Below are 14,954 nucleotides of genomic sequence, written 5' to 3' on the forward strand. Positions count from 1 at the left end.
CACCAAGGAGAGGACAGACAATACAGACAAACATATAATCCCTGGTGGGCGACAACAGCAGACCACCAAGGCCCACAGGGATCCGGAGGGTAACGTTCTGGAACAACAACCAGGGAACACAGCTACACAGACGAAGGTACCCCCAGACGAAGGTACGCCGAAACGCGCGTTGGGGTTGGCGCCATCCTGGAGGAGACTCTTTGCACGGGTAAATGTCCCTTTTCTCATCATGTATGATTTTCCATATGCATGACCATGTCTTCTGTACATTTTTCTATAATAGGGACTCCGTTTCATGTATGTCTCCTCCAGTGATGTTGCTTTTATCTCCTGCACTGATTCTTTTAATCATGTATGTTGTATAATGTGATTTTGTAATAAAGGACATAATTCAGTACCAGCGGTCTGGCATTTTCTATGTAGGTTGTCAGGTCAGTATAGAAGTCCAGGCAGGAAGCTCTATATCTGGCAACCAGAGAAGTGAGAGAGGGGAATATAAGGAGGTTAGAAGTGCTGGACAAGAAACAGCTGAGAAGAAGAAGCTACGGATCCCTGAGTGAGCCAAAAAGGGTTGCAAGGCAAACCCAGAAAGCTACCATTACGAAACAGCACTGTCTTTATACATAGAATGCGCAGCCACCCGCTGCGACTTCCTGACCCCGGGTATAACTGAGTCAGACGTGGCTCTTGACACCCTCGTGACACGGGGGCTGACTTGCTCCATTGGTCAGTGCTCCCCATTAGCATGAGATGAGAGAATTTCTTAAAATTCAGTTCAGGTCCGATTCGGCTGAATGGGCTGACCGATTCAATTCAGGTCCAAATAAATTCAACCCGAATTGAAAGTGTTCCAATAGCCTGGATATTTCTCACTTCTCTCTCGATGGAATCGAATCACACAAATTTCTATTTTCAGTTAACGCGGAAAGATTTGTGTGAAAAAATGGGGATTAATTATAATTTAAGAAAATTTAGAAAATGTTTCAGTTGTACAACCTTGCAATAAAAAAAATGTTGCACCAAGATGTGTTTTTGTGCCTTATGCAATAACTGTGTACTAGTATTCTGGTAATGACCTTATCCATAGGGGATGAAAACACAAAAAACACCTACATCCATGATATACAACATTTCATACTAATGCACCACAGTCAAGAAAAAAATAAATTGCAATTCTATCAAGAACATTTATTGTCACTAATTACTGTTATTATAGCTTTAGCAGTAAAGTCTTCCCACAACCAACAGCACGTGTCCCACAATAAAATGCTGTATTCAAGGATCAGGCAAAACGTAAACATTTTTCGCATCAGTTTTTTTTTTAAAACATGTTACTGTGTCTAAATATCATGTTTACATACTGGTTATGGTGCCCCTGGTCTAGTTTTGATTCGCTCTTAGAATGTCCACCTCATGCTTCCAGTGGTGTTCAGAAGAAGCCACTTCTACTGCACAGATTCTTACTGGATGGCCTGTACAATAGCAGGTTTAACTCTGCAGCTTGCGTAGTAGAAGATCCACTGAGTGACATTTATCAAGACTGGCATTCCCATACATCAGTCTTGATCCCCTGTGCATTGGAGTAAAATGTGCCTAATTTGTTAAGAGGCAGATACCTCTTACTAGGTTAGGCGCATCTCTGGCGCTCTGTGTGCCAGTATCTCAAATCTACGCCAGCCAGGGGCTGGCATAGACTAGGGCTATGACTTATGCCAGTTTCTGGTGTAAGTTATAGTAAATCTGACCGGCTGGGATAGGCTCTGTTCCTATAAAAGATTCTAATGCAAAGCAAAGCAAGATACACAAAAGACACCACAGTGCTACATATGTAAGATATAAATATTGTGGTTCAATCCTTACCATGTAGCAGAGGGCATATGCAAGTTGTTTGACAACTTCTAGCTTCCAGCTTATCGGTATAGGGCCTTTCTGTTGCCTTCGCTTCAAGTAAAGATCTACGGCACCCAGAGTCTCATATTCCTGAACCATAACAACTAGAAAACAATACAAATACTCAGTTACCACAGTACTATTGTTTTGCAGTATACTACATGAATTATAAAGGACCAATTCCAAATATAAAGCTTGAAACATTTTCCCACACGTGAATTAATGCAAATTTTGATCTGATACACTGATGAGCTTCAAAATTAAGAGGCCCGTTGTAGTGAATGAGAGTTATGCAAACACCATAGCAGAACAAGCTGCACTGCTTCCGTAGCTTCTATTCACTACAATGGGAGTTATGGAAACAGTAGAGCGCTGGCCCGTTCAAATGTTTCTACAAGTCTAGCCACCTAGGGCTGGCGCTTAATCCCCTGAAAACATCAAGATGGGACAACTCCTTTAACACAGCAACTTGTGTGTTACATTTTCTAAAATAAGCACATAGGGTAGGAATGGATCATTAAAGGCAAGAAAGTATTAACGACATATAGTACTTCTCTCTTTTGAGGCCACTGCTGGTTTTGGCTTCAAAATCTGCATAAAAAAAATGAACATTTGGCTGTACCCTTGTTCATAAAATGCAGTTATAGTGTGATTTTACATTGACAAATGGATGACATCCAAAAAAGAGATTTTTTTTCTTTCTATACTTTTGCTCGACTGCAAAAGTATGAACAGGATCTAAAGAGGCAAAATTGCAGCTCCTAAATAGGAGATATTATTCTGGCCATTATAGAGCACTGATTTATAGTTTGACTGTCTTGGTTGCAAATAGTATCTAACGTGGACAAATGTATTATTATAATATTATTATTTTTTTTTTACCAAAAATAGATTTTCCCTGGGAACAAAAAGGAAGGAAGACTCACACCTAATCACAAGGTCAGGGAGAATTTCAAAAATAATGTCTAATGGGGTGTTTTGTGACAATAACATAAATGTGTTGGAGACTGAACATTGTTTCATGCTATGTTATACATTGCTTGGTTTATTTCCCTGTAGGCCTATGTATTTGAAGTATTGAGTATGACACTAGATGTCACTATACACAAATACTCTATCATAATGTTCTATGTGTTGACTATCTGTTATTGCATTTTCCTGTTATCTATGGTTGTTGTTCTTCTATATCTCCTGTGCTAACATGAGCACCATGCTCTCTGCTGTATGTCTCTTCAATACAAATGAATCCTAGTAAACTACAGCCATCCATATATTTCTGATTATTCTCTGCATCATCTGCACCAGCCAACAAAATGAAGGTGTAAAACAAGGCACACATGAAAGCAACAGAACAATGTGAATCGACCAGTGGGATACACTTACTCTGTTTTCCAACACAAACTCCATGTAGAAGGACTTGGTGTTTGTGAGAGAGTTGGTTCATTAAGCTTGCTGCTTCTAGAAAAGACTAAAAGAAAGTAAAAAACTGTAAGTTCAAATTATCATATAATATTATATTTCCTTTATATCTACCAAAATGTCATTTGAAATACACTAGGGAACAAGCATTTCATGTTTCATAAGTTAAAAATGCATGATCTGTCGAGAATGGATATAGACTGATGCCGATCGTAAATGTTCTGGGTGTTTTTTTTTGCACTCAATACATCAGTGAACACTAAAGATGAGCGAATTGAAGTTTACAAAGTGGAATTTGATTAGAATTTCAGGAAAAATGTGATTCGCACCGAACCCGAATTTCCTCACGCTTCGTGGTAACGAATCGCACTTTTTCCAAAAAATGCCTGCTGCATGTGTGAGGACATGGAGCAAGGAACTCTGGGAAGGCAGGATCACCCATAATGCCATGCATGCATCCAATCAGCAGCCATCCAGCCCTGTGATGTCACAGCCCTATAAATAGCCTCAGCCATCTTGGATTCTGCCATTTTTCAGTGTACTTAGTGCAGGTAGAGATGTCAGCAGGCGCTAGGGACAGTGCTAGAAAAAACTTCATTGTGCTAAAAAAAAACTATTTACAAGTGCAGGGAACGATTATTCAAGGTGTAGGGAAAGGATAGGGAGGAATTATTCCACAGCATTTATGTTGAACAGGGTTCAGTAGGGGAGGTTACAGCCTTGGTAATAGGAGCAATCCTATTACACCTTGCTGCATTGACTGGGGATCCAAATTGCTATTATACAGCTCTGTAATTCCAGCAAACCGTTCTTGTTATTGGGGTGCAAGTGCTGTTCAGGGCCGTCTTTACCAAAGGGCAAAAGGGGCAGCTGCCCCGGGCCCAGTTGCTCCTGGGGGGCCCAAGGCAGCTGCCTCTTGAGCCCTGCTAGCCACTGCCCCGGGTGTCAGACTGTCAGCTACACAGGGGGTGCTGCCATGCCATGCCTGACGGCACTCCAGGCAGCGTACTGTGGGCTGTGATTCTCTAGGACCTTAGATGACATCATCACCATGTGGCCAGTAACCTAGCAATATTACTGGTCACATGACTATGAGGTCATCAAGGTCCTACCAGGAGTGTTGCTGTAGAAGTTTGCCTTAACTGTGGAGCTTTTTTTGTGAAGATTACATCAGAAAAGGGTGACAGGGGCTGTTATGCTAATATACTGTAAACTACTGTATAGTGGGGTGCTGTATAGTGTGGGGGGCCTGTATACTGTGGGGGGCTGTATACTGTGGGGGCCTGTATACTGTGGGGGGCTGTATACTGTGGGGGCCTGTATACTGTGGGGGGCTGTATAGTGTGGGGGGCTGTATAGTGTGGGGGCCTGTATAGTGTGGGGGCCTGTATAGTGTGGGGGCCTGTATAGTGTGGGGGCCTGTATACTGTGGGGGCCTGTATACTGTGGGGGCCTGTATAGTGTGGGGGGCTGTATACTGTATATTGTGGAATGCTATACTGCTGTACTGTATACTGTGGGGGGGCTGTATACTGTATATTGTGGAGTGCTATACTGCTGTACTGTATACTGTGCGGGGCTGTATAGTGTGGGGGGCTGTATACTGTATACTGTGGGTGCTGTATATTGTGGAGTTCTATACTGCTGTACTGTATAGTGTGGGGTGCTGTATCGTGTATAGTTTGGGGTGCTGTATATGGTGAGGTGCTATACTGCTCTACTGTATACTGTGAGGTGTTGTATACTGTGGGGTGCTGTATACTGTGGGCTGCTATACTGCTCTACTATATACTGTGGGGTACTGTATAGTGTGGGGTGCTATACTGCATACTGTGTGGTGCTGTATACTATAGGGTGCTATACTGCATACTGTGGGTTGCTGTATACTATAGGGTGCTATACTGCATACTGTGGGGTGCTGGGGTGCACTGTAACACTAGGGTGAACCGAGCCCCGGTCTCCTTCCTGCAGAGCGGTGCCCACTTCCAGCCTGAGCACAGCTGCCCAGAGCACTGATCCTGAGCCGCTGGAGTCTTCAGAACTGGAAGTATTTACAGTCATTCACTGTACTCTACCAGATGTGTTGATTTTTTGTGTGTGTGTTGTGGTGGAGGACGTGATTGCCTGCTAAGGTGTGGGAAGGCGGGATCCAGGGGGCCAAAGTAAATTTTTGCCCAGGGTCCAATCAATATTAAAGACGGCCCTGGTGCTGTTTGATACAGCCATTAACAGGGTTTATTACAAGGAAATATTTATATGTCTTATTTGCCCTTGTGCAGTGCAGTTATATTTTCTAAAGCATTTTTGGCTTGTATTAGTGGGAAAAAATGGCTTATTAGCCATTGTGTGGTGAAGTGCTAAAATTACAGCACTTTTTGTCATGTATTAGTGGCAAAAGAAAAATATATTTGCCGTTCAGCGGTGCAGTTATATGTTCTAAAGCCTTTTGTGGCGTGTATTAGTGGCAAAAGTAAAATATATCTGCCGTTCAGATGTGCAGTTATATGTTCTATAGCCTTTTGTGGCGTGTAATAGTGGCAAAAGTAAAATATATTTGCCGTTCAGCAGTGAAGTTATATGTTCTAAAGCCTTTTGTGTCGTGTATTAGTAGCAAAAGTAAAATATATTTGCCGTTCAGCGGTGCAGTTATATGTTATAAAGCCCTTTTTGTCGTGTTATAGTGGCAAAATAAAAATATGTTTGCCATTCAGCGGTGCAGTTATATGTTCTATAGCCTGTTGTGGCGCGTATAAGTGGAAAAAGAAAAATACCTGTATATTTGCCGTTTAGTAGTGCAGTTATATGTTATAAAGCCCTTTTTGTTGTGTAATAGTGGCAAAATAAAAATATATTTGCCGTTCAGCAGTGCAGTTATATGTTCTAAAGCCCTTTTTTGTGTGTATTAGTGTGACAAAAGGGCCTATTAGCTGTTGTGTGGTGAAGTGAGAAAATGATTGGGGTGTTTTAATTTCCTTTTTATTTATTTATCTGATCTAACAGTATGTCAGACAGAGAAGTGACAGGCCCTGCACAGGGGAGTGGCAGAGCCCTAAATGTTTCTGGCGCAGGCAGAGGTCGCAGCAGAGTAAGGGGGCGTGGCAGCAGGAGTCGCAGCGAAAGGCCTGAGCTCCCAGTGTCATCTAGCGGTCGTGTCTTGAATGGTTGACTCGGTCATCTCTGTTTTGGATCCACTCCTGTTTTTTTTGGGGCATTAGCAATACTGATGGATTACTGACCAAATGCTGACCGAATTAGTGAAGCCGGATGCTCAACAGACAGGATCCGTTTTTTGGGGGGTTATTGTTCTGACTGATCAGAGGAAGGGCAAAATAATCAGTGACGTTAACACAAACTTACTGCTGACACCCTCTCCACTCTTTCGGGGGGCTCTATTTGTATAAGCGTTTAATAGAACAGGTTCTGTAGACATCTATGTGGAATGAGCTGTAAAAGGAGTGCACTTCTTCTTGCCGCTAATATCGACCTGTAAGGCTGAGTTCATACTTGAGTTATTTGGTCAGTTTGAAGTGTGCAGTGATTCTAATAGTGACGCCTGTCATCTGCATGTCATACGGTCTCACAGTATCATTTCACTACCACAGCAGACTCCCTATGCGTGTTACTGCAAGGCACAGTGTTCTACACCACTATAAAGGCTCTCTGCAGCCAGGAAATAGCCATTTTTTAACGTGATTCGCCGCAAATAAATTCGTATTGAACCAAATTTGTTCTAAAAATTTGGCAAACCGGCCGAATTGAATTTTTGAAAAACTCCAATGATTAGGCTACAAAATGTTCTTTCGTTTTCAATGTTATATTACTGTTGTCATTTGTCTTTGTGTAAAGTTGCAACAGCTTATAGCCATGGCCCTTCTCTAGGGGTCTGGTGTATTCAGCAATCTGCTGGGGGTTAAAATTGTGGCCAGGTTGAAGTGGCAAGTTTGGTTGGCAGTGGCATACCAGTACATATTTTTTTCTGCAGTAAGATTTTTATTGGTTTCCACAAGTTTTAAACAAAGAAAAGGTCTACATAAAGTGAATAGAAGCTCAGATTTCAGAGATAAAAATGTTAGAGAGAAACAGCAACTTTATAACAAAATAACAAAGACAGGTGCACTCTGCAATCTCACTAAACCCTCAAACTGATTTTAAAATTGAGAGATTAGTCAACATGTCCTACGGTGTAGAGCATGTCTAAGCCCGGGCACCACGCCAAGGTTTATACACCTCCAGGATTCTATATATACAAACTAAGAAGACAGGTTGGCATACGCAGGAGGTGCTCAAACCCACATGCAGTTGTGCATATATATAGGGGAGCAAATCCTGCACTTGTGGCCCGTTGCTAATGGCAATCCCCAGCAAAATGCATACGGTGGAGGATGCCCACGGCGAACCACAAGTACCATAATAGACATCCTACACAAGGTAACAAGTGCGGATGTGATAATTAATATAACAATATAACAAAATAACAAAGATAGGTGCACTCTGCAATCTCACTAAACCCTCAAACTGATTTTAAAATTGAGAGATTAGTCAACATGTCCTACGGTGTAGAGTATGTCTAAGCCCGGGCACCACGCCAAGGTTTCTCAAGTAGCCCGGGACCTAACACTCTCCTACCTGAGCCGTTTGGGCAATACCAGGAGCCAGTGTGCAAATTACAGGAGCATCAGGCCGACTCACAAACAGCTCACCTAGTTACCTCCAGCATGTAGCCATGCTTGCAATGGGAGGAGGGAGGAGTCTGCGAGTCCCACTTAAGACTGGCTGATATGTCCCAGGCTTTACAGGTGCACCTAGATGTGGCCTGTAAATGGAAAACAGGCACATTTAAATTGGAGTTTATACACCTCCAGGATTCTATATATACAAACTAAGAAGACAGGTTGGCATACGCAGGAGGTGCTCAAACCCACATGCAGTTGTGCATATATATAGGGGAGCAAATCCTGCACTTGTGGCCCGTTGCTAATGGCAATCCCCAGCAAAATGCATACGGTGGAGGATGCCCGCGGTGAACCACAAGTACCACAATAGACATCCATTGCAAGCATGGCTACATGCTGGAGGTAACTAGGTGAGCTGTTTGTGAGTCGGCCTGATGCTCCTGTAATTTGCCCACTGGCTCCTGGTATTGGCCAAACGGCTCAGGTAGGAGAGTGTTAGGTCCCGGGCTACTTGAGAAACCTTGGCGTGGTGCCTGGGCTTAGACATGCTCTACACCGTAGGACATGTTGACTAATCTCTCAATTTTAAAATCAGTTTGAGGGTTTAGTGAGATTGCAGAGTGCACCTATCTTTGTTATTTTGTTATATTGTTATATTAATTATCACATCCGCACTTGTTACCTTGTGTAGGATGTCTATTGTGGTACTTGTGGTTCGCCGCGGGCATCCTCCACCGTATGCATTTTGCTGGGGATTGCCATTAGCAACGGGCCACAAGTGCAGGATTTGCTCCCCTATATATATGCACAACTGCATGTGGGTTTGAGCACCTCCTGCGTATGCCAACCTGTCTTCTTAGTTTGTAGAAACAGCAACTTGCATCAGTAGTCAGAAATAGGAACTATAGTAATAGCCATAACTAGTAAGACATAAACTCAAATACTTGATGGACCAGAAATATCTAATTGCTTGGCATATATAATTTAAAGAGGATATCCTATAAATTTAAAACTCACAGATCTGGAGAACTTATTTTTACCTTTGTATAGGTAGGCAGTAGCTCATCAACCACCTGCATCAATGTAATAATGTCTCTACAATTTCCACTCCACTAACTAGAAATAGATATAGATATGTATTTCTATGAATTTAGAAGTAGGGATGAATAAATGAAAGGTGTCTGGGCCGCTTCACCTGCTTCACAATGAGATCACAATGTGCCTAGGGTAGGGGAAGGGAGTAGGGAATCTACTGACCATGTTAGTTTAGAAGGTAGACCAGAAGAATAAACACATGGTGCTACCAGTGGGCAACATAATTCTTAATTGCATATAAATTCCTTTAATGGGATAATCCTTTTAATGTGTGGAGGAATTTTCATTTCACCTTCTCCAGAACCAAAAATAATAATTAAAATGGGTTGTTCAGAGGTTTTATATTGATGACCTATCCTCCTCCTATCCAACACCTGGCACCCCCTCCTATCAGCTGTTCAAAGAGGAGGCAGCGCTTCATGTGAGCGCTCCTTCCTCTTCATTATACTACGCGTCATCTCCCCTGTAGTGGTGGCATAGTGTAATTACAAGTACTCACTCCATTCAAGTGCTCACATGAAGTGCTGTCTCCTCTTCAAACAGCTGATTGCCTGGAGTGCCAGGTGCCTGCGGATAGGTCCTTATAAAGCCCCTGCAGAACCCCTTTTACTGTCTGTAATCAGTAAACGCTTTACCTCTTGGTAATGCTGGTGAGTGGCATCAAGAATTTTCAGCAGAACATCAACTTTGTGCTCCTCCTCTCCATCTGCATCTCTGCGTAACCCATGAAATATTTTGGTGAAGGAGCCTTTTCCTTGGCTTTCCAACTGGAAAAGAGTTATGTGACATATCATGAGCATCAACATTCTACATCGCTGTGCAACTGTTCCAGCAATAAATAATAACCCAAACTCATGAACCTTATGAAACATTTATGAAAACTTGTGCAGACGAGAACTGGAGGTGTTGACTAGTGTTGATCGAGCACCAAAGTGCTCGGGTGCTCTGGTGCTCGAGTAGAACACTTTGGGATGCTCAGGGGCTCTACAGAGCACCCAAGCACAATGGAAGTCAATGGGAGAACCAGAGCATTGAACCAGTGTCACGGCGTGGTGTGGGATGGGAACTCCACACCAAACACAAAAGGGAGGGAGAAGGTACAAGGCCTGCAAACTAGGGAAAGGGGAAAGGTCACCACCTAATAAATCCCAACCCAAACCCTGACTGCTAACAGAATGAACAGACCCCGATGGTAGGACGGTTCATCCGCAGGAACCTAAGCCTGGCTCACCCTAGAAGGCCCTTAAGATACCGTAGTTATTGGGCCACAGACAACCTGGTCCTTCCCAGCTGAAGGAACAAGAGTCTGCCTTAGGTCTGGTACCAGGAGACAGGGAAATAAAAACAATACAAAAAGGAAAGACACTTAACTCCGGGTAAATAGAAAACAGGAACTCAGCTGAGATCCAGACACCAAACGATCCACAACCAGAATAAGCTATCAACTGCAAGAAGTGATGGGTAAAGCCAGACTAAGAAGGGAGTAGTAATGGTCACATGATCAACACCTGAAAATGAGGTGTGGACATCCCAGCAACACATAGACAAAGTGAAACCAAAAGAAGCTGTCAGATCACTGACGTGCAGCCAGTCTTTCAGATCTTCTACCACCTGTCACGGGTGTGACAGTACCCCCATTCTACGGGTGGCCTCCGGACACCCAGGACCCACTTTATCTGGATGAGCTTTGTGAAAAGCTTTCACCAGACGCACAGCATTAACGTCTGCTGCTGGGACCCACATCCTCTCCTCCGGTCCATAACCCTTCCAGTGCACGAGATAGTGGAGGGATCTACAGAGAACTCAGGAGTCAATTACGGATGTAGTAGAGTTAAGACTCATGCTTTATGAGATGTGTTAACTGAACTAAAGTTAACTAAACGCGTTAAGCAATTGCTTTTCAATGGCTTTTGTTTCAAGATAACGTGATGAGATAATGAAATTTGAGTTAAGGGTTTGAGTGTTACCCTTGCTATATCTGTATCCTGGCTATTTGAAATTCCAAATTACTGTCCACCATCACAGGAGCAGGAGGCAAGGTGGACGGTTCAACAGGTTCAACATAACGACTTATGGAACACATTATGAATTTTCAAAGCTTGGGGGAACTCAAAACGAAAGGCTACCGGGTTAACAATGGCAGTGATCTTATATGGACCAATAAACTTGGACCCAACATCCAAGAAGGTATTTTCAACTTAATGTTTCTTGTGGACAGCCACACAGAATCGCCCACTCTCAGGTCCGGACCATTCATACGTCTCTTGTCAGCCATACGTTTATACTTCTTGCCCATCTTTTCCAGATTATTTAGAATTTTCCGCCAAATAGCTGATAAAGAAGAAGAAAATCTTTCCTCTTCAGGTATAGCAGAAGTCTCAGTGCCAGAAAATGTGCCAAATTGCGGGTGGAACCCATATGCCCCAATAAAACAGTGACTTATCAGTAGATTCCTGTCTATGGTGGTTTATGGCAAATTCAGCCAAAGACAAGAATAAAGACCACTCCTCTTGATTATCTGAGACAAAACATCTCAAGTAAATCTCCAAATTCTGGTTTGTGCGTTAAGTCTGTCCATTCAACTGAGGGTGAAAGGCCGAAGAGAAGGACAATTGTACCCCTAGATGAGTACAGAACGCCTTCCAGAACTTGGAAACAAACGGAGTTCCTCTATCAGACACCATATCAGAGGGAATACCATGTAGTTTCACAATGTTATCGACAAACACCTGTGCAAGAGTTTTAGCATTGGGAAGACCTGGTAAAGCTATAAAGTGCACCATCTTACTAAAGCGATCAACAACCACCAGAATCACAGTTTTCCCCGAAGAATTAGGTAAGTCTGTGATAAAATCTATGGATAAATGAGTCCATCGTCTAGAAAAAATGGGCAGAGGAAGTAAAGATCCGGAAGGCCGGGTATGTGTCACATTGGCATGTGCACAAGTACTACAAGCTGACACATAGTCCTCAACAAACTTGCGTAAACCTGACCGCCAGAATCTACGAGATATGAGATCGACAGTGGATCTGCTCCCTGGGTGTCCTGTGAGAACAGTACAGTGATGTTCCTCGAACACCTTGTGACTAGGGATGAGCGAACCCGAACTGTATAGTTCGGGTTCGTACCGAATTTTGGGGTGTCCGTGACACGGACCCGAACCCGAACATTTTCGTAAAAGTCCGTGTTCGGGTTCGGTATTCGGCGCTTTCTTGGCGCTTTTTGAAAGGCTGCAAAGCAGCCAATCAACAAGCGTCATACTACTTGGCCCAAGAGGCCATCACAGCCATGCCTACTATTGGCATGGCTGTGATTGGCCAGTGCAGCATGTGACCCAGCCTCTATTTAAGCTGGAGTCACGTAGCGCCGCACGTCACTCTGCTATGATCAGTGTAGGGAGAGGTTGCAGCTGCGACGTTAGGGCGAGATTAGGCAGATTAACTCCTCCAAAAGACTTCATTCTGTGATCGATCTGCAGCTGTGGATCATTGAAGTGCTATTATTGACTTTCTCACTTTTTTGAGGCTGCACAGAGCGTTTTTAGATCACTTTTTTTCTGGGGTGATCGGCGGCCATTTTGTGACTTGTGGTGCGCCAGCACAAGCTATCACCAAGTGTATTTAACCATCGATAGTGTGGTTATTTTTTGGCCATATACTACATCAGCTGCAGGCTTGTGTCACCCAAGTGCATTTAACCATCAACAGTCTGATTATTTTTTGGCCATATACTACATCTGGTGCAGGCTGAGCCTGTGTCACCCAAGTGCATTTAACCATCAACAGTCTGATTATTTTTTGGCCATATACTACATCTGGTGCAGGCTGAGCCTGTGTCACCCAAGTGCATTTAACCATCAACAGTGTGGTTATTTTTTGGCCATATATTACATCAGGGGCAAGTTGAGCCTGTCACCCAGCGCCTAAAAAATAGACCTGACATTTCTATTCAACCAAATCTGTACTGTTTTAGCTGGTCAAGTTATTTGTAGTGACCGTAAAAGCACACTTTTTTTTCTGGGTTGAAAAACTATTCCCAAATTTGCCATTCTCAAAATAACTAGTTTCTGGTATTTGAGGCCTACAGGGAGTGCAGAATTATTAGGCAAGTTGTATTTTTGAGGATTAATTTTATTATTGAACAACAACCATGTTCTCAATGAACCCAAAAAACTCATTAATATCAAAGATGAATATTTTTGGAAGTAGTTTTAAGTTTGTTTTTAGTTTTAGCTATTTTAGGGGGATATCTGTGTGTGCAGGTGACTATTACTGTGCATAATTATTAGGCAACTTAACAAAAAACAAATATATACCCATTTCAATTATTTATTTTTACCAGTGAAACCAATATAACATCTCAACTTTCAAAAATATACATTTCTGACATTCAAAAACAAAACAAAAACAAATCAGTGACCAATATAGCCACCTTTCTTTGCAAGGACACTCAAAAGCCTGCCATCTATGGATTCTGTCAGTGTTTTGATCTGTTCACCATCAACATTGCGTGCAGCAGCAACCACAGCCTCCCAGACACTGTTCAGAGAGGTGTACTGTTTTCCCTCCTTGTAAATCTCACATTTGATGATGGACCACAGGTTCTCAATGGGGTTCAGATCAGGTGAACAAGGAGGCCATGTCATTAGATTTTCTTCTTTTATACCCTTTCTTGCCAGCCACGCTGTGGAGTACTTGGACGCGTGTGATGGAGCATTGTCCTGCATGAAAATCATGTTTTTCTTGAAGGATGCAGACTTCTTCCTGTACCACTGCTTGAAAAAGGTGTCTTCCAGAAACTGGCAGTAGGACTGGGAGTTGAGCTTGACTCCATCCTCAACCCGAAAAGGCCCCACAAGCTCATCTTTGATGATACCAGCCCAAACCAGTACTCCACCTCCACCTTGCTGGCATCTGAGTCGGACTGGAGCTCTCTGCCCTTTACCAATCCAGCCACGGGCCCATCCATCTGGCCCATCAAGACTCACTCTCATTTCATCAGTCCATAAAACCTTAGAAAAATCAGTCTTGAGATATTTCTTGGCCCAGTCTTGACGTTTCAGCTTGTGTGTCTTGTTCAGTGGTGGTCGTCTTTCAGACTTTCTTACCTTGGCCATGTCTCTGAGTATTGCACACCTTGTGCTTTTGGGCACTCCAGTGATGTTGCAGCTCTGAAATATGGCCAAACTGGTGGCAAGTGGCATCTTGGCAGCTGCACGCTTGACTTTTCTCAGTTCTTGGGCAGTTATTTTGCGCCTTGGTTTTTCCACACGCTTCTTGCGACCCTGTTGACTATTTTGAATGAAACGCTTGATTGTTCGATGATCACGCTTCAGAAGCTTTGCAATTTTAAGAGTGCTGCATCCCTCTGCAAGATATCTCACTATTTTTGACTTTTCTGAGCCTGTCAAGTCCTTCTTTTGACCCATTTTGCCAAAGGAAAGGAAGTTGCCTAATAATTATGCACACCTAATATAGGGTGTTGATGTCATTAGACCACACCCATTCTCATTACAGAGATGCACATCACCAAATATGCTTAATTGGTAGTAGGCTTTCGAGCCTATACAGCTTGGAGTAAGACAACATGCATAAAGAGGATGATGTGGTCAAAATACTCATTTGCCTAATAATTCTGCACGCAGTGTACTTGAAATCTATCCCAAAAAGGATATCTTACATTGAAGGTATTGATAGTGTCATTCAGAAAAACCTAAGACACACGCTACCGTGCAGATAGAAGTCTGATTCTGAGATTAAACCTTAACCTGTCACACAGTGCAAAAAAAAACAGGTCTCACATTTCTATTCAAGCAAATCTGTACTGTTTTAGCTGCTCGAGTTATTTGTAGTGACCGTAAAAGCACACTTTTTTTT

General features: G+C 42.9%; 1 protein-coding gene across 1 annotated transcript in view; it reads right to left on the minus strand.

Annotated features, from left to right (window-relative positions):
- Positions 1-14,954, minus strand: part of JAK3 (Janus kinase 3) — a 262,203-nt gene that overhangs the window by 67,760 nt on the left and 179,489 nt on the right. Inside the window, exons 12-14 of the mRNA XM_040417463.1 lie at positions 9,713-9,844; positions 3,274-3,358; positions 1,861-1,994 (exon numbers count right to left, since the gene is read on the minus strand). Of these exons, the coding sequence (XP_040273397.1) occupies positions 1,861-1,994; positions 3,274-3,358; positions 9,713-9,844 (351 nt within the window). The remainder of the gene's footprint in view (positions 1-1,860; positions 1,995-3,273; positions 3,359-9,712; positions 9,845-14,954) is intronic.

This window comes from Bufo bufo, chromosome 2 (genome assembly GCF_905171765.1).
Source record: "Bufo bufo chromosome 2, aBufBuf1.1, whole genome shotgun sequence".
NCBI lineage: Eukaryota > Metazoa > Chordata > Amphibia > Anura > Bufonidae > Bufo > Bufo bufo.